Raw genomic sequence first — 20,966 nt, forward strand, 5'->3', positions numbered from 1 at the left:
ATACTTCACCTTCAAACTTAACTTACATTAGTTAGTCAGTCCAGTCTAACCTGTAGAGGCCCACTTCTACCCCTTACCATAAGTACTGAACCTTCTTATGGGACTGGATTCAGTACTGAAAATACAACCTTCTGTCCTAAACAATAGGTTTTCATACTTTCTAAATTGAAGCTCACATTTTATATAGTTCAGCTTCAATCAGGGGCCACAGTTTGTTGTATGTCTCCTTGTCTTTGGTAATTGAGTCCTTCCAGTATTTGGGATGATGGATTTACAGATGTCAACAACTCGTTGGTCCTGATCTGATAAACTCTACAGTCTAAGGATTTCCATCTCCTGTCATAGAGTTACATCTCATTTACCTTCTTTCATCAGTGTTATTCTTTTCTGATGGTAATTACTTGCTTGTTTGACCATCCCCCCCCCCCCCCCCCCCCCTGTTTTTATATATTGGATCTCATTGAAAACTATAAAATATAAACTTTAGAATATATATCAACAGACCTTAGCTGTATCTTTGGGCCGACATCTTCTTCCACAGAGTTATGTGACTTCCCCAAACTCACACTTTCAAGGTCTTTTTCCTGTTATGAGTCATGGGACCCTGCCCTGATCTGGCTTGTCAGAGTGCACTTCCTGCAGCTTGCAAAACAACACTTTTTTTTCCAGACCAGAAAGAGAAGTAAGTTATAAGGCAATTACACAGTCTGTGATTGCAGTAAATGCCAGTGCTGCATTCGACACATGGTCAACCACAACATATTACCTGTAATAGAGTTACATCTCATTCACCTTCTTTCATCAGCGTTATTCTTTTCTGATGGTAATCATTTGCTTGTTTGACCATTTTCTGTTTTTATATCTTGGATCTCATTGAAAAGAACAGCTGATATTTCCCTTTAAGCTTCAGTGGTATCAATATTTTTTCTTTATCAGTGCTGTGAGAGTGTTAACATTTTCTTTGATTTTTTCAGCCCCAAACCTCACAACATCATCTTGTAACTTAGACTGTGAAGGTTCAGTTTTGTCCCTTTTTGTAACAGGAGTACACTGAGTTAAGTCTGGGAGAGGGGTGAACTCAGCATTGGGGTTAGCATACACTGTAAATGCATATCTCCTGCCTTGACATTTCCACCAAGTTCTTAGTGAAATTTAAATTTTTTGATGTAGACAAAAGTGTCTTGTTTGTGTCTTTACCTGACATCTTGGTCTTTTATAGGGCATTGCTGTTTACTGCTTGCTAATGTTCACGTTGTTTGACTGCATTAACCAGTGACCAAAACACAACAAATTAAATAAATCAAGTGTTTATTTTTCATCAATCATAGATTTCATAATGGGTTTAAATGAGGTAAGAGTTTAGTGGAGGTATTTTCCGTCAATAGGCCTTTGTGCCAGTTTAATATGAGAGATGCTTCAAGGTCAAACCAATGCTTGGCAAAATATTTCTGTTAACTTTCCCACTTCCACTAAAAAGCAGCAAACAATTGCTTCCTTAAACTAAAAGGAATAATCAAAGACTGCCTGGACAGCAGGTCCCAAATGTGACAAGGATGTCTCTAGCTATTTTCTGGGGTATCTTTAAGAATTTACCACAATCATATAGTTAAAATAACTTAAGGTAAAACTATATAAACTATAAAATATATATCAACAGACCTTAGCTGTGTCTCTGGGCTGACATCTGCTTTTTCCACAGAGTTGTGTGACTTTCGCAAACTCGCACTTTCAGTCTTTTTCCTGTTATGAGTCAGAGTGCACTTCCTCCAATTCGCAAAACATGATGTTACAGTGCATGATGTTACAGTTAGCAACAGTTTTTTTCTAGACCAGAGAGAGAAATAAGTCAAGAAGCACAGTTTGTAAATGCCAGTGCTGCATTTGACACGTTCAACCACAACATATTACCAGACTGACTGGAAAACTGGGTGGCACTCTCTCTCACAGTTCTAAATGGGTTTGAATCCTACGTAAAGGACAGGGACTACTTTGTGTCTATAGATAATAAAACATCTGAGTGGACAAAAATGACATGTAGAGTTCCCCAAGGCTCCATTCTGGGGTCTCTTCTGTTCAACATCTACATGCTCTCATTTGCTCAGTTTATGGAAAACAACAAAATATATTACCATAATTATGCAGAGGACACACAAATTCACATAATTGTATTACCAGGGGACTTTGGTCCAATACAAGCACTGAGTAAGTGCGTTGAACAAATCAATGCTTGGACGTGCCAGAATTTTCTTCAATTAATATAAGATAAAAGTGAAGTAATTGTTTTTGGAGCCAAGGAAGAATAAATTAAAAGTCAGTGCTAAGCTTCAATCGGTAATGTTAAAAACCACAAATCAAGCCAGCAATCTTGGTGTAGTCATGGACTCAAGCCTGAATTTCAACAGCCACATTAAGAGAATTGCAAAGTCAGCCTACTATCACCTGAAGAATATATCAAGGATTGAAGGACTTATGTATCTGCAGGATTTGGAAAAACTTGTCCATGCGTTTATCTTCAGTAGGCCTTTACCACCGTAAAGGTGTCTTTACAGGTCTCCCTAAAACATCAATCAGGCAGCTGCAGCTAATTCAGAACGCTGCTGCTCGATTCCACACCAAGACCAAGAAAGTGGATCACATTACTCCAGTTCTCAGATCTTTACACTGGCTTCCTGTCTGTCAAAGAATTGATTTCAAAATATTGCTGTTAGTTTATAAAGCACTGAATGGTTTGGGGCCAAAATACATTTCTGATCTGCTGCTATGTTATGAACCATTCAGATCTCTCAGGTCATCTGGGACAGGTCTGCTTTCTGTTCTCAGAGTCAAAATTAAACATGGAGAGGCAGCGTTCAGTTTTTATGCTCCACATATCTAGAACAAACTCCCGGAAAACTGCAGGTCTGCTTGATCTCTTAGCTCTTTTAAATCAAGGCTGAAACAAATTTCAGTCTTTTGATTAATATCTTGCCCTGCACTGTAACTTTTATTCTCCTGTTTTAGCTGTTTATTCTATTTTGGCTTATTTTTATTTCCAATTTAACACATTTTTGTTGAAATGTGCTATACAAATAAACTTGCCTTGCCTTGTCTAAATAAGCTATAACAACTATTATAATAAATATTTTTCTTTCTGGCTTAATGGAATATTTATATAATACATTAAAATGGTTATAACTCCTGAGCTACACTATAAACATAGGAATTTTATTTAACTCTGTGGAACGGTTATGTTCCCATAAAGATGATTGTTCATTGTGTCAGAAAAGCAGCAGGAGTTGATGGACACTTTAAAAAATGACTCTCTACCTGAATAAAAATAATTTTGAATCTTGATAACTGTGGATTTGTGTCAAATGGTCAGTAACACGGTGAGGCTGAATACCCAATAAGAGCAGATGTATTAACATTAAATAACAGTACTTTGTATTATTCCAGGCCAGGAAGAAGAGACTTGAATAAAATGATGGATATTACTGTGAGAATATAAGTCTATGCATTTTATATTGATATATATGTATAATGTATAGACTTCTTATGCTCTATAATCAATTTCACCTGAAATTCTTGATGTGTGTGAATGTGCAAATACAACCAATACAATACCACACTTTTGCTTTTAAAAGGAGTAGATTTATTTTTACAGAAATAAAACTTTTGTTACTAACTATTTCAAGTAAGAAAATGTCTCATTTGTAGATATCAACATCATGAGAAAATGAAAATAATCAATACATACATAGATTCACACTATACTTACTTGGTTATAGAGACAAAATTAAAAAAGGACAGAGGTAACATGGGGAAAAAAATCAATGACAAAGGATTAAAGTAATTGACCCATCTTATATCAAAACACTTGTCATGTCACATTAATCTGGTCTAACCATTTAGCTGATGACATTTTGTTGGGTTTTTAGTTGTACTAATAACAGAACACAGCTTCAATCTCTTCTTTCATCACACTAATACATAGTTATTATTTTCTTAGTCTTTAGTCAAGCACATTGCAGCAAAATCACAAGTCATTGAGTTATTCCTTACATATGAACATTTTCTTAAAACTGTGCCACACAATATAAAACACACTTAAAAAACATAATCTGTGCCTTTAAAAATGCACCAAAGTGTGTCCTTCACCATTTAATTGGGTTTTCTTGACAAATCTTGCAAAACAATGAATATTTACATTGAAGAAAGGAAAAATAACATTTAAAAGCCAAATATTGCAATTATTTTACAGTAAGAATATATTTTTTCTTTGTTTCATTTATTTGCATGTCGCCTCTTATAAATCTCATAATTCATTAAAGAAAATGCTAAAATCTGGAACCTAAGATATAAAATAAATCACAGAATAGATTCTTTGCAAAAACTAAAGTCAGAATACGCAGATGTTCAGTCATTTTGTGACTCCTCACAAAATGACACAATACAATTTCAGTGCGATGTAATTCTTCAGAATGCACCTCCTTTTGTTACCTCCTCATGGTGTTTATCTCCACTGTTTTAGTTTTGGTACTCATCTGGAATAGAATGCAGAATAAAGTGTTAATTTTGTAGTTGGTGCTTTTATGTTTTGCTTGAAATATATTCAGAACACAAGGTTTCTGCTTCACTAAAAAATAATATTTTTTTAATACATTTAAGGTGGTATAAATAGTGGTGTTGGAAATCTTTAATATTTAATAACCACTAACCTTTTGATATTGCACAGGTCCATACAATATGCTTCTCTTCATCTTCTAGTGTGAGCTTAACGTTACTCTCTGCATTTTTAATGAACACCTTAAAGAAATTTGGTGTACTGTGTACCACCTGTGGAAAAAATATTAAGAGAAAAACAGGGCTTTAAGAAATTAGAGTAGACATGCAGACATGCTCCTCACAAAGAACAAACCAGCTTTAACTAAGACTTTAATTCTCTCCACATACATTTTCTTCAACAAGGCTAACTTCAAGGGAAATTACCATCTTTTGTCTGAAATACAGACTGTTATTATGTTTATATACGACTAAATTGCAATAGCAAATACATTTTATCATACTGTAATGACAAAATATTAAAGGGGACATATTGTGCACATTTTTCCTCTGGGGCCCCACTGGAATATCTTTGCATGATTTACAGTTCAAAAAACTCCTTATTTATGCAGCCACTCAGTTCAGCCTATGTCTGAAAAAGGCTGTTTTAGCTCCTTGCTCTTTAAGGCCCCCCTTCGATGAGCCCACTCTGCTCTGATTGGTTAGCTTCCTGAAGCTGCGTCACAGAAGACTTTCAGGATGTTAAATCATGAAACAAACTATAGTCGTAGGATTTCTCTACTTTTTCTTGTTCTTTATTTGAAATGGAAACTTCTCTAATACATCCGTACATGTTTGAGCCCAAATCTGATCCGAAATATGATAGCAGACAATGCAAACAACACAAAAAAACCCGTTAGTAACAGCCTTAGTAATCAAGGCTACGGAATGGACGGCTATTTATCAGCATGTGGGACGATCCAACGTCAGCTTGTCGGCAAAGTAGAAAAGAATACTGCGAACAAAGTGTTCAGAGCAGGTTGAAGCCCTGGCTTTTGACTTGCAGGGAACATTTCTACATACGTTAACCTCAAGTTTTTAAATTTTGAAGGTTTGACATAGACATCTGACATCATAACAGTATATAAATGACAGAAAACCAGAAAAAGCAAAATATGTCCCCTTTAATGTATTTGGCAAGTTGCTAAAATGTTGATACTGAAGGTATGAGTAAAATGTGCAGTGCCAACTTTTTTTGCCAAAATATATGATCTTGCACAACAATATCTGCTGATAGCAACATCAGCAATACTCAACTGTGTTATGGTTATGTTTAGACGCTGGCAGTACTTGGTTAATGTAGGGAAAGATCATGGTCTTAGTGTAATACAGAAAAAAGTCTGCAGTGGATGATGAGACACAATGTGTTTATTAACATTTAATCGGAACTATAATTTTTTTCTAAACCTAACCAAAGTGCATTTGTTGCCTAAACCTAACAACACACAGGACTCAGGATGGAAACCCTTGTCTCTGGTGTCAACATCCTGTATCTTGTATGTCCGAAGTGCAGTACACAAATGAAGCGCTTTGTTCATTTAAAAAAAAAATTCTGGCAGCGAATATGTTTGTTACAGCACATAATTGGAAAAACAATTTAGCAGTATATAAGCGTAATTTCTAGGAGATAGGGTTGACCCTGGATGAATCAACCATTATACCAATAATAAACAGAACAATCTTCTGATCACTGATTTAATTTTATCCTCAGTAGCTTTTGGTAGCAATAGGGAGTATAACAATAAATAACTTTTATATCTTGTAGCTCAAAACAGGTTATGGTGTGATACTGTAAGCACCCATGGTATATAGTGACTAGTAAACTCAGTAAACCTGTGTATTAGTTTAAAAGAATGTCAAACCGAAATTTCTGCAGAGTCTGCATCAGTTGTGAGGATGAATGACTCCAGTGTTTCAAGGGATTTCTCTGGGTTTGGCTTTTGGATCATTCTAGATCCCCTGGCCCTTTCCACTTGCTCCACTTCCTGTAAAAGAAATATCTCATTCTTAAATGTACCTCAAGGTCACCTTGAACCTTAAAGAACAAATGTATCCTTTGCTGATAATACATCACACAGTATGTAATGATCATTGTGACAACTGAACTGACCTGTTGTCGAGCAGGATCACAAACGATCACATAAATGTGTAATGTGAGTTGCTTCTGGTTGGTCCGATAAATCAACACGTTACAGTGGGCTTTCATTGGAAATCCAGCTTTTATCAGGACTGCATTTGTAGAGAAGCTGCTGGGCTGGAATAATCTGACATGTGAAGATGTGACCTCAGACACTTCTTCTAGAAAGTTTCCAGATTGTCCTTTGTGTAGAACTGCAAACTTGCCTGAAACTTTAGCTAAGCCATCTGGTCATGATACAAGAAGGAAAGACATTTAGCAGGAAAAAAGAGAAGTGTCATAATAATTATACACATGCTGAAGAACCTGAGTCAATTCTGTAGTTGTTATCATCATGTTCACTCACCCATACAGACCCAGTGTGGGAGATGCACTTCATCAAGCTCTCCGTCAGTGACAGTGATATCCATCAGGGGACCTCCTGGTTTGCAATGCACCATGTTCAGCTTCTGCCAGTGTTCCTCCCAAGATTTAAACTGGTATGTGAAGCTGACTTTTTTCTTACAAACCCAGCGCAGCCCAGACACACTGCATTTGAAGTGTCCTGCTTCAGACTGCATCCTAAGGTTGTGACAAGGAAAATGTGTTGTTCTTCTTTGCCATCAAATGCAATGGAATCAAATACAACATTGATGGAAGGATATCTGGTGGATCCCATTTTTACTTTTGTGGTTAAAAATGTTATAAAGATTCACAGTTTTGATTTTTTTTTCATACTTTCCATGTGTTGTGGTATTGTAATGAAGATGTTTTTCTTACCTGTAGACCGGGAGAGCATTCTCTGTTCTGCGCTCAGGTGTGGCTGCTGTCCAGTTGGAGTCCTATTTTGGAAGACCATACACTTTTGAGGTTGTTGTTGTTGTTGAATCAACCATTTTGGATTTAAAAAAACGACAAAAATCTTTCTTACCTTGACACTGCCACAAGAGTCACAGCTTCTTGTAGGCCCTTAATATGACACATAAGCAGATAGAAACACATAACATTATATTAACATTTGTTCATTGTAAAATATGAATTTTTACACTATATAGTTTGCTATTTTGCTGATACAGTGTAAAGCATGGACACATAGTCAGTTTCCTGATTATTTCCTGTTATCTAATATTTAACTGGAAGCTTCATGGAAAGAAAGTTTACTGTTGGTAAATAGTGAAAGATATAATCAAGAGACTGTTCTGCTGACAGCTGATGTGAAACAAAATAGTTTGTCATCCAGTGTGGATGTAAATGAAGTAAGCATACAATTCAACAAATAGAGGAAGAAATCATATTTAATTGGACTACTGAAGTCATCAACTCTTATGGTCTTAGTTCTAATGACTTTCCTACCCTGTTTGTTGTTCTCTGTCTGGATGCCAAAGGCTACCAGACCTCTGATGGTGAATCCAAGGTAAAAGGAAACATCACGTTGAATCCAGAGGCTGTCTCGCATGTTTGCATTCACCATGACCTTCATGCCCCCTATAGCTGCAAACAATTTGTAGTTTTGGACTACTCCATGAAATTTCAAGAGTTTTTTGTTGACCCTAAGATCTTTAAAAATCTTATCATTGTTCATCATGTAGTTGATGAAGTCTGTTGTTGCGTCATCATTCTCCAGCAAAAACTGACTATTGTTTGTTGGAGCAATTCTGCTCAGAGCCTCATCTTCACCAAGGTAAAATAAGGGACAAAGGTACCTTGATTGAAAGTACTTTGCATATGCAGAGTCATAGGAGTGATTAATTTTTTGAACGAACAGCATTAGGTCAGAGGGACTGTTGTTGTCCCCAGGCCACTCTTTGAGGAGACCAACAATGGGAGGTTCAGGGGTGTCTGCATCACTTGGTGACATGTTCTCTTCCACATTATCTCCAAATGTATTCATGACATCTCTAATCAGGTCAGGTAGTGGATGCTCAGTATATTTACAGTAGCATGATGACACATCCTTCTGAATGTATGATGGATCATCTTTTTGAATGCCAGGCTTTGAGAAAGTTAGATAGGCATTTAAAAAGTTGCATTTTTTCTCGACCTCGTCTCTGAGGCTACTTATTAGACCATTAAATCTGTAGAGTTTGTTGTCTCCTAACGATCCCAGGACAGAGCCCATGGACACATTCTGGGTGAGAACTTTTTTCCAGGTTTCGTTCTGAGTAACAAGTTGGTCGTAAACAATGTTGCAAACCTGCAGGTAACCAAACTGCCCTCTGATGTTAAAAATATGTGAGACTTTGGTATTGCCATCTTCTTTCATGTCTGCACCATGTTCATTTTCAGCAAGTTGGTCTTCATCTTTGAAAGCTTGAATGGCCTTTTTGGCAAGTTTCAAACTTTCTCTCGGTTTAGCAGAGAACTCTTTGTTCTTCAGATGGTTCTTATAGACTTGGCCCAGTGTATCAGCAACAAATGAATTTTTGGGATCTCTTTCCTTTGCTTCTTTTGCCCACCTTTCTGCCTGATTGTAGTCTTTTAGTTCGATGTAATAAAAACGAGCAAGTGCTTGTGGGAAAAATGGATTTTGTAAAAATATCATTGACGCCATCTTTAAAACTGATGCACTCTGGACTTCGCTCTCCTTCCTTTGAATATCGAGAATCAGTCTAGAAAACCTTTCTCGGTCCTCTTTAATCTCATTACCATTGATTCTTTTCTTTGGGTTCTCTTCTACTTTCATCTCTCTTTTGGTCAGCATGTCTTTGACGAAACTAAGCAAACGTGGAGGAATCTCATCTCTACACAGAGAGTTCAAGAAGCTTCTTGCTGTGTCACTTCTGGTCACATCTGCCTCACCCATCAATTCAGTACAACACTGTGCTATCATTGGGTGAGCCATGCACACTTTTTTTCCAGATCTGACATCATGCTGGAAGGTGATGATGAGATGACTAAAGGGCTCCATTCTGTCCTCCAGTGAAAGGTGTCCATGGATGGAGTCTTCATGTTTGAGGAATTCCAGGCACTGAGACTCCAGGAGATATGAGCCTGGTACATAGGCATTCAGCAGGGATAGGAAGGTAGCAAGCTGGGTCTTCAGTGGTTTATTTGCTCTTTGGACTGTACTGAATACTGTGCATGCTTGTTTGACGTACGCTTGAGAGAAATTAGTTTGCATTATGTTAAAGCCATGAAATTGTCCACATTTATCCCTGTACTTTCTGCTCAGCTCTTTCTTTTTCTCATCAAACTTCTGTTTCTCTGTGTCAGAGAGTGCTTTTTGTAGGATAACGTGGTCACTCTGTAAAACTTCCTTTCTCACACAGGTGAAGAAAATTACCACAGGGATATTGGTAACTATCCTCTGTTGAACCATCTTTTCCATAATGCTGTCTTGGAGATTTTCCAGAATGTGTTCATCATTCAGTAGCAGCAGCACAGTGTTCTGGTTGCCTCGACTGCCTGCTGTGAAAAGATGGACCACCTCTGTTGCAACATTCATGATGTCGGAGGTTGAGCCTGTTAAAACAGCACACCTGAAGGACCTCCTCAAGTCCCACAACACCTGCATGGCCAGTGTGGTTCCCCCACATCCTGGTTGGTGGAACAGTTTAACAGTTGATATTCCTGGAAGTTTTCTTTTGTTCTGAATTTGTTGTTTAAGTGAATCGTATCCATCTCGTTTAATAAAGGAAGTTCCAGTGCCGTCTGACTCGGCCTGTTCACTAATGTGAAAGTTTAACCATTCGGGAGGGGCACCTCTGTAAAAGGTTTCTTCCGTCTGCACAACAACTTTTGGATCTAAAGATTCTCCTTTGAACTGATTTGCATAGAGAACATCCAACAGTGAGAAGGAATCTCTCATTTCTCTTCCCACACAAATTTCTCCACTTCTAGCAGTGGACAGGGCTAGTTCACTTGCCATCTTGGACTCAGTGTCTTGTTCCTTAATCAATGTCAAAAAGGAGAAGAAAAAAATTACATGCAACATTTATATAATGATGCACAATTTAAAATATCCAACAGTATATACAATAGGTTAAATTAGCTTCACTTCAACAAGTTCATGACTCGGTAATTCAACAATATAACACTGACAGGGACCACTCTAACTAATGAGTAAATTCACTTTTGATACTTAGTGCATATTGCTGCTAATACTTTAAGTGATATTTTGCATGTGACACTTTTACAGGAGTTTAAGGGCCTTATTTTTATGCTGGCGCAGGGCACGAAGCGCAGTGGTGCACCATCAAGCCAACCTGTTCTCATTCCCAGGATGTCAAATACTGATGCTTTGTTACATCCCTCAGCATCTGAGAGCGACGCACAAGGCACCCTTTAGCATCTCTATGAGATGCAAGCTGTAGCTCCTTGACATACCCACGCTACTACGGCAGTTCAGACTGGCCTCTTGCCGTGCCAGGAGGTGAAACAAGTGGGGCCTAGGCAACTCTGTGACCCTTGCTCCTTGAAAAACAAGTTGGATGAACTGCGCGCACAGGTCAGAACCTGCTTTGAGTATCGTGAGTCTAGCTTGCTGGTTTTTATGGACAGATGATGCAATGACGTGCTGGACAATTATATACAAATCGACTGGTTTTCCCACATACACTCTGATAGAGATGAACTCTGGTAAAACAAGAGGGGAGGGGTTTGTGATTACGTTAAAGATAGGTGGTGCCATAACTTTGCAATTAGAGACACCCTGTGAACATATTACCTACCAGTAGTCAAATTACAGACTGTGTCCACCAGCATCTACAAAATAAGCCTGACGAACCCATGTTGATCCAAGGTGATTTTAACCATTGCAGATTAGAGAAATCCCTGCCAGGCTTTCACAAATATGTTAAGTGCAGCATGAGGAACAACATTCTTGACAAGTACTACGGTTATATTAAAGATGCCTACACAGCCTCAGAGAGAGCTAGGCCTCCTCTTGGCAGTTTTGATCATTATGTTATCCAGCTGCTTACCACCTATCGGTCAGTCTTCAAGTCCAGTTATCCAGTAATTAAGACTGTAAAAGTGTGATCTAGTGACAATACAGAGGAGCTAAGAAGATGCTTTTTCTGCACACACTGGGACATTTTCTTCCAGGATGCAGATATTGACATAGTCACAGAATCAATCACTGCCATATCTCAGAAAACTATTAAGAGATATCCAAATAATAAACCTATATCACAAAAGGAATTAAGGAATGTATTAATAGGAAGAAAATGGCCTACAGATCAGGAGACACTAAAGGACTGAAGGCTGTACAAGAGGGCCTCAAACGGCAATTGAGGGCAGCACAGACACAGCGCAAGGAATAGGCAAAACAAGATTTGTACAAATCTGACACAAAGAAACTCTGGGACTCAATTCGAGAAATGACCAGTATGGATTCCAGAAGGAAGCCCTTGTTTGCTTACAGCAAAACTGAACTGAATCATTTTTATATGCGATTTAAAACTGATACTTTTCAGGAATGCTGTTAAGTTTTAGCTAAAGTAACTTGTAATGTTTGTGATGACAGAATGTTAATAGATCCATGTACAATTACCAAGGCTTTTAAAACTATGCACACTAACAAAGCAATGGGGCCAGATGGCATGTCTGCTTTTAACATTTTGCTGAGGAACCCACATCAGCCTGGCATCAACTCTTTCAGCTCTCTATAGATACACACACAGTGCCAGAGCATTAGAAAAAAATCCATTATAATTCCAAGTCACTTATGATGAAGGAAAAAAATAAGGAGTGCTGCACTGGGTTGGGAAACTATTGTTGCTAATGTTGAAGTAAAAAAAATCAAGTGCTCTTCAGAAATAGGGCAAGTAGTCAAATAAGAATAAAAAAACAATGACTATCCAGTTTACTTTAAACAGAGGTCGATGGTGTAGAGGAGCAGTCTTCATTGCACTTAATATCCTGACGAAGACTCCCTGAGTCGAAATGCATTAGTATGTCCATGTATTAAGGATTTTTAACCCACTATCAGAGTGCCTTGGATGGTTTTTCGACTGCCCCTCTACACCATAGACTTCCATTTAAAGTAAGCTGGACAGTCATTGTTTTTTTATTCTTATTTGACCATTATAATTCCAGCTCCCAAAAAGTCTTGTCCCCAGGAATATAATGATTACAGGCCAGTGACCTTAATTTCCATTGTTATGAAATCAATGGAGGATCATAACAGAGAAACAACATGAGGATGTGGAGCCATCCCTAGATCAGTACCAATTTGCCTATATAAGAAATTGCAGCACAAATGATGCCATCTCCACAATACTGCACCTTGTCTTGAAGCACTTAGAAAATCCTGTTGCATATGCCAGACTGATTTTTATTGATTTTGGCTCTGCTTTTAATACTATTCATCCACACACCCTGCTTAAAAAATTAGTTCAGTTGAAGGTTAATCCTTTTTTGATCAAATAGGCCACAACAAGCGAAATTTAATTCAGCATTTTCTGATACAGTAGTAAGCAACTCTGTATACAAATGACTGTGTCAGCTCTCAGCCTAATCAATTTTTCTCACTGTTACCCTAAGTTTACTTACAAGTAACTCCAACATTGCCAGCTATGAAGCTGAAGTGGACAGGTTTGTGGACTGGTGTGATGAGCATCACTTGCACATTAATGTACACAAAACTGAAGAAATTATGTTGGATCCCAGATCAGTTGGAGACTAGAGCTCTGTTGCCATACATGGCCATGACATCAGAGAGGTCACTTCTTACAAATATTTAGGGGTCCACATTGATAGTGAGCTTATAGCGCTATTACAGAGTCCATCTTACATTATGGTATTACGAGCTGGTTTGGAAAACACTGTTACCAACTCATATTTTAGGCCGTTTTGGTTCGACAATGTTAATTTCATACATGTAACACTCACTTTGTCTGAGTAAGGAGGGGATGTAATTCTCAGCAGGTAATAGAATACACCTGCTGAATAATGCATCCTCACAATAACTTTATTTCTGAAGATCTATGAACCAAATGATTTACCAGTACATACTTATGGCTGTTTTGGCTCCATAGTGTGAATTTCAAAAATTTAATAATGACCTAAGCTGAAATAACAGGGGATGCATTACGCCGGCAGCAACAATCAGTTCTGCTGAATAATGCACACACCCCTTAACACTCAGTAATGACACTTTAAATCAAAATTGATAGGAATCACATTTTTTCATCACATACTTTATTTGATCGACTATGACAGAGTGAATTTGACACCCCAGATTATTTTTTCTGCATTTAAAAACCTCATTTGAGTGTAATTATCTGAAACCCTATGCTTAAAAACACATCAACAAAGAACACCAAAGAGTTTGCCCTAAATATTGAGAGATTAATCAAGGAAACCTTGTAAATTTCAGACTAATCATATTGAGGAAATACTACTAACACTGAATCTAATAAAACATTGATTTCAGATGAACCTGACAAAGAAGATAATACTGTTTTTAAACAGTAACGTTACTTTGCCATAAAACATCATCACAATGTCTGGTATGCAAGTTTCCCTTTAGCTGTGCGCGCTCCCGCGAGGTGCATGCAGTTCTCGGTAAGCGGAACTCGGCATGACACCAGAGCAGTTGCTCTGAGCGTATAATAATGACGCGGATGGCTTTGCATTGGAGTTTGTTGGAGGTCTGGTGCGTCTCGACAGACGCTATAACGGATGCCTTGTGCGTCGGTGCGTCGGTATCAGACGCCGAGGGGCGTGATAAAACATCGATGTTTGACGCTCTGGGACTACGCCGGTTGGTGTCTCGCGGTGCGCCACAGTGGGAGGAAAGGCGCATTAAAGGGTGTGGCGATGCCAATCCAGCAGCGCACTGCAATCTGGGTGTCGAGAATAAATCCGCTGCTCTCCTCGTCAGAGCAAGTTGAAAGCTCGACGCACTTATGTTCCCTAATATTTTGTCACTTTATTTGGTGAAGGCACACACATACAAACCTCTCTGAAATCACACAAACCTCTTTTTTCGGGTTTAGCTCATCAATAAACTTTCCAGATATTTTTTCTGGTATGGCATAAATCCCAGCGATACTGAATGAAAATGAATGAGGATTCTTTCCAGCATCTGTCATCCACAACAGCTAGCATCGTATACTGTCAGCCTTTACTCTGCTGTGGTGACTCTCTGTAAAACCATCTGAAGGCGGCTGGTATCTGTTTCATCTGCAGTCTCTAATTGGAGTGATAATGCGCATTATCAAGGCACAATTACGCGCGCCAGATACGATCGTTCAACTTTGTGCCACCAGCAGCAGACTGTTGCAAAATAACCACAGAAACCTCTGTACTTATATGTAGTTATGAAAATCAAAATTATCTTTCAAATGCTTAAATTGGTTTTTAAGATTCAATTATATTTTTTGCCAAACAGGAATACTACACATCTAATCTGTGTCAGAATTTGTGCGTTATATTGCCTCATAATTCTAGCGACTACCAATAAAGTGCTTTAAAGTAAAAAAAATAACAATATCAGAAGCGGCTTACCTCAACCCACTTTACTCTCATCCTCTGTGTGATCTGTCTTTCGTTTCCCGTTTCTCCTCCTTTCTATTTACTCTGAAGAGTTTCAGTTTCGTTTCAGCCAAAACAATCCCCTCATTGTCTCAAACCTACTTACATCAAATACTGTGGTGTCCTTGAACAGCACTAATCTGTCAGACTCATTTGAAAAAATGTAAAAACAATTGATAGTATCAAGTAAGTATAAAAAGTGGTTATAACAGATATCAGTTTGTATTACACTCCCACGTGTGATTTTATACAGTATGTCAAATAGTAAAACACCACAACTCAGAGCTGTGGGATCATGTTTCAAGTTGGGGTTGCTGTGGGGATGACGCAATATGTGTGTCAACACCCATATGAAAAAGAACTTTATAAATGATATATGCTGTAAAATGCACATTGGTTGTGCAGGTTTTCTTATCGCCCTTAAAAAATTAGTTGTATATTTTGATGAACATACAATATTTGTCTATGAAAGGAATAATAATCATGTAAGAAAGAAAATTCTGGAACCTAAGATCCACTTTTAACCACTTCCTGAAATCAAAATATCATAGTATGAATGTAACCAACAAAAATTACATTAAACTTTTTTATTTATTTGATCCTTGAGACCCACAAAAGACCTATTTTTGTCTTTTTCAAGGGGGGACAGGGGATGTTTAGGGGGAGATAGCAGGTCAACAGTATGTGCCACATAGAAGGGGTATACATTGTTGCGTCTGGTTATTAGTAATAATTCATGCTCTATCTATTTAATCAATTTCATCTGAAATTCTTAATGTGTATGAATGTGCAAATACAACCAATACAATACCACACATTTGTCTTTAAAAAGGAGCAGATTTATTTTTGCAGAAATAAAGCTTTTACTGGTAACTATTTAAGAAAGTAAGAAAATGTCTCAGTTGTAGATGTTTACAATCATCACTTACTGATCAATTTTGATTTTCTTTTTTCTTTGGCTCATGAGAAAATGAAAATAGATGAGATACAGGATATACTTATTTTGTTATAGAGATAAAATTAAAAAAGAAGGTAACATGGGGAAAAAAAATCAATGACACAGGATTAAAGTAATTGACCCATCTTATATTAAAACGCTTGTCATGTCATTATTCTGGTCTAACCATTTAGCTGACAACAGTTTGTTGGGTTTTTTGGTTGTACTAATCAAACAGAACAAACCTTCAATCTTTTCATTAATCACACTAATATATAGTTATTGTTGTCTTAGTCTTTAGTCAAACACATTGCAGCAAAACCTCAAGTCACGTTTTTCCATACATGTTTTCTTAAAAACTGTGCAAACACATTTAAAACAACATAATCTGTGCCTTTAAAAAATGCACCAAAGTGTGTCCTTCACCATTTAATTGGGTTTTCTTGACATGTCTTGCAAAACAATGAATATTTATATTAAAGAAAGGAAAGATAACATTGAAAAGCCCAATATTGAAATTATTTTACAGTAAGATTTTTTTTTTCCTTTGTTTTCTTTGTTTGTGTGTTGCTTCTTATAGTTTCATGAATCTCAGAAATTCAAATTAAATTTAAATTCATAAAAAACAATGCTAAAATTTGGAACCTTGGATATAAAATAAATCACAGAATAGATTCTTTGCAAAGACTAAAGTCAGAATATGCAGATGTTCTGTCATGTTGTGACTCTTCTCTTAGAATTTCAGAGAGATGTAATTCTCCAGAATGCTCCTCCTTTTGTTACCTCTTCATGGTGTTTATCTCTATTGTTTTAGTTTTGGTACTCATCTGGAATAAAATGCAGAATGAAGTGTTCATTTGGTAGTTGGTACTTCTATATGCTTTGCTTGAAATATATTCAGAAAACACAAGATTTCTCCTTCACTAAAAATTAATATTTTCTTTAATATATTTAAGGCGGTGTAGATAGTTGTTGATTATTTAATAACCACTAACCTTTTGAAATTGCACAGGTCCATACAATGTGCCTCTCTTCATCTTCTAGTGTGAGCTTGAGGTCACTGTCTGCATTTTTAATGAACACCTTAAAGAAATTTGGTGTACCGGGTACCAACTGTGGAAAAATATTAAGAGAAAAACAGGGCTTTAAGATACTTTAGCTTACATGTATGGAAATTTTGATGATTTATTTTTGTTCGATATAAAGCTGTGACATAATCTTGACTAATTTGATATGTTATATATTTGCAAATTTTGCATATTACTGTCCAGATAGGATGTCTGTAAATGCAGGTGTTTTCTTCATTAGAAAATAGAGTAGACATGCAGACATGCTCCTCACATAGAGTAAACCAGATTTAACTAAGACTTAAATTTTTTCCACATAAATTTTCTTCAACAAGACTAACTTTGGGGGAAATGACCATCTTTTGCCTGAAACACAGAGCGTTATTATGTACAACTAAATTGCAACAGCAAATACATTTTTTCATACTGTAATGACAAAATGTTAAAGGGGACATATTATGCACATTTGAAGGTCTAAATTTTTAATCAAGGGCTGTACTGGAATATCTTTGCATGATTTACAGGTAAAAAAAATCCTTATTTGTCTTATACTGAGCCTCTATGCAGCTACTCAGTTCAGCCTCTGTCTGAAATGGGCTGTTTTTGCTCCTGGCTCTTTAAGGACCCCCTATGATGAGCCCACTCTGTTCTGATTGGTTAGCTTCCTGAAGCTGCGTCATGACAGACTTCCAGCCACTAAGGAGGCGACGTTGACAAATTATGAAACAAACTATAGTATCGTCGGATTTCACTACTTCTTCTCAATCTTTATTTGAAATGGAAACCTATCAAATACACCCGTACATGTTTGAGCCCAAATCTGATCCTAAGTATGAAAGTATACAATGCAAACAACACAAAAAACCCCATAGCAACAGCCTTAGTAACCAAGGCTACAGAATCTACAGCCATTTATCAGCATACGCGATGAGCTGATGTCAGGTTTTCGACAAAGTAGAACAAAATACTGCTAACAAAGTGTTCAGGGCAGGTTGAAGCCCTGATGTTTGACTTGCACAGAAAATTTCTACATATGTTAACCTCAAGTTTTTAAACTTTAACAAGGTTTGACATAAATATCTGACATCATAACAGTATATAAATGACAGAAAACCAGAAAAAGCAAGGTATGTCCCCTTTAATGTATTCGGCAAGTTGCAAAAATGTTGATACTGAATGTATGAGTAAAACCTTTTCGCCAAAGTATCCAGTCTTGCACCACAATATCTCCTGGTAGCAAAAACAGCAATATTCAACTGTTTTATGATTATGTTTAGACACTAGCAGCACTTGGTTAAAATAGGTAAAGATTAGTGTAATACAGAAAAAAGTCTGCAGCATGAGACACAATGTTTTTATTATTATTTAATGGAAACTACAATTTTTTTCTATACTCAACCAAAGTGCATTTGTTGCCTAAACCTAACAACACACAGGATGCAATGTCAATATACAAACCAGGATCAATATGCAAACCCTGTTCTCTGGTGTCAATGCCCTGTGTCTTGTACATCTGAAGTGCAGTACAAAAATGTAGCGCTTCATTCGTTAAAAAAAACAAAACGTTAATATGTTTATAACGTAATTGGGAAAACAAGTTAGTATATAAGTGTAATTTCTAGGAGATCGGGTTGACCCTGGAGGAATCAACCATGATACCAATAATAAACAGAGCAATCTTCTGATCACTGATTTAATTTTATCTTCAGTAGCTCTTGGCAGCAATAGGGAGTATAACAATAAATCACTTTTATATCTTGTAGCTCAAAACAGGTTATGGTGTGATACTGTAAGCACCCATGATATATATTGGCTAGTAAACTCAGTAAACCTGTGTATTAGTTTAAAAAAATGTCAAACCAAAGTTTCTGCAGAGTCTGCATCAGTTGTGAGGATGAATGAATCCAGCGTTTCAAGGGACTTCTCTGGGTTTGGCTTTTGGATCATTCTGGATCCCCTGGCCCTTTCCACTTGCTCCACTCCCTGTAAAAGAAATATCTCATTCTTAAATGTACTTCAAGGTCACCTTGAACCTTAAAGAACAAATTTATCCTTTGCTGATAATACATCACACAGTATGTAATGATCATTGTGACAACTGAACTGACCTGTTGTCGAGCAGGATCACAAATGATCACATAAATGTGTAATGTGAGTTGCCTCTGGTTGGTTCGATAAATCAACACGTTACAGTGGGCTTTCACTGGAGATCCAGCTGTTACCAGGACTCCATTTGTAGAGAAGCTGCTGGGCTGGAATAATCTGACATGTGAGGATGTGACCTCAGACACTTCTTCTAGAAAGTTTCCAGATTGTCCTTTGTGTAGAACTGCAAACTTGCCTGAAACTTTAGCTAAGCCATCTGGTCATGATACAAGAAGGAAAGACATTTAGCAGGAAAAAAGAGAAGTGTCACAATAATTACACATGCTGAAGAACCTGAGTCAATGCTGTAGTTATTATCTTCATGTTCACTCACCCATACAGACCCAGTGTGGGAGATGAACTTCATCAAGCTCTCCGTCAGTGACAGTGATATCCATCAGGGGACCTCCTGGTTTGCAATGCACCATATCCAGCTTCTGTCTGTGTTCCTCCCAAGATTTAAACTGGTATGTGAAGCTGACTTTTTTCTTACAAACCCAGCGCAGCCCAGACACACTGCATTTGAAGTGTCCTGCTTCAGACTGCAACCTAAGGTTGCAACAAGAAAAACATGGTGTTCTTTGCCATCAAATGCAACAGTTATCCGCATTGATGGAATGATATGTGGTGGATCCCATTTTTACTTCTGTGGTTAAAAATGTTATCAAAATTCACAGCTTTGATTTCTTTTCATACTTTCCATGTGCTGTGGTATTGTAATGAAGATGTTTTTCTTACCTGTAGGTCGGGAGAGCATTCTCTGTTCTGGGTTCAGGTGTAGCTGCCGTCCAGTTGGAGTCCTGTTTTAAAAGAACAAAGTTTTGGAGTTGTTATTGTTAAATCAACCATTTTTGATTTAAAAAACAACACTGACAAAAAAATGTCATACCTTGACACCGCCACAAGAGTCACAGCTTCTCGGTGGCCCTTATTATGAAATATAGGCAGATACAAACACAGTATAACATTATATTCATTGTAAAATATTCATATATTCTGGAAGCTTCATGGAAAGAAAATTTACAAGTAAGCAGTTCACTGTCTTTGTTGATACTGTTGGGAAATAGTGAAAGATATAATCAAGAGACTGTTCTGCTGACCTGTTGTAATGTCAACAGCTGATGTGAAACAAAATTTTTCGTCATCTATTGTGAATGTAAATTGTACATACAATAAGCATACAATTCAACAAATAGAGGAAAAAATCATATTTAATTGGACTACTGAAGTCCACAACTCTTATGTTCTCTTATGTTCTAAGGACTTTCCTACCTTGTTTGTTGTTCTCTGTATGGATGTTAAAGGCTACCAGACCTCTGATGGTGAATCCAAGGTAAAAGGAAACGTCACGTTGAATCCAGAGGCTGTCTTGCATGTTTGCATTCACCATGATCCTCCTGCCCCCTATAGTTGCAAACAACTTGTAGTTTTGGACTATGCCATGAAATTTGAAGAGGTTTTTTTGAACCCTCAGATCTTTAAAAATCTTATCGTTGTTCGTCATGTAGTTGATGAAGTCTGTTGTTGCGTCCTCATTCTCCAGCAAAAACTGACCATTATTTGTTGGAGCAATTCTGCTCGGAGCCTCATCTTTACCAAGGTAAAATAAGGGACGAAGGTACCTCGATCGAAAGTACTT

General features: G+C 37.3%; 1 protein-coding gene across 1 annotated transcript; it reads right to left on the reverse strand.

Moving 5' to 3' along the window:
• Positions 1-3,638: 3,638 nt before the first annotated feature.
• On the reverse strand, positions 3,639-15,209 carry sb:cb1081 (sterile alpha motif domain-containing protein 9-like). The gene is made up of 9 exons (XM_044342516.1): positions 15,152-15,209; positions 8,051-10,586; positions 7,629-7,666; positions 7,478-7,539; positions 7,065-7,279; positions 6,692-6,945; positions 6,444-6,566; positions 4,698-4,815; positions 3,639-4,523 (listed from the first exon to the last, which is right to left on the reverse strand). Exons 1-9 carry the CDS (start codon positions 15,170-15,172, stop codon positions 4,507-4,509), a joined length of 3,384 nt encoding a protein of 1,127 aa, XP_044198451.1. The 5' UTR covers positions 15,173-15,209; the 3' UTR covers positions 3,639-4,506.
• Between the last annotated feature and the right edge of the window lie 5,757 nt (positions 15,210-20,966).

This window comes from Thunnus albacares, chromosome 22 (genome assembly GCF_914725855.1).
Source record: "Thunnus albacares chromosome 22, fThuAlb1.1, whole genome shotgun sequence".
Taxonomy (NCBI): Eukaryota; Metazoa; Chordata; class Actinopteri; order Scombriformes; family Scombridae; genus Thunnus; species Thunnus albacares.

What these genes read in the sequence shown, in the direction of transcription:
- sb:cb1081 (XM_044342516.1), bottom strand. Translation starts at nt 15,172, where the DNA reads ATGAGAGTAAAGTGGGTTGAG. An exon ending in ACTCTTGTGGCAGTGTCAAG is followed by an intron (nt 7,540 to 7,628) that starts GTAAGAAAGATT and finishes CTTCCAAAATAG; the next exon opens with GACTCCAACTGGACAGCAGC. An exon ending in CAGACTCTGCAGAAATTTCG is followed by an intron (nt 4,816 to 6,443) that starts GTTTGACATTCT and finishes TTTTTTCCACAG; the next exon opens with GTGGTACACAGTACACCAAA.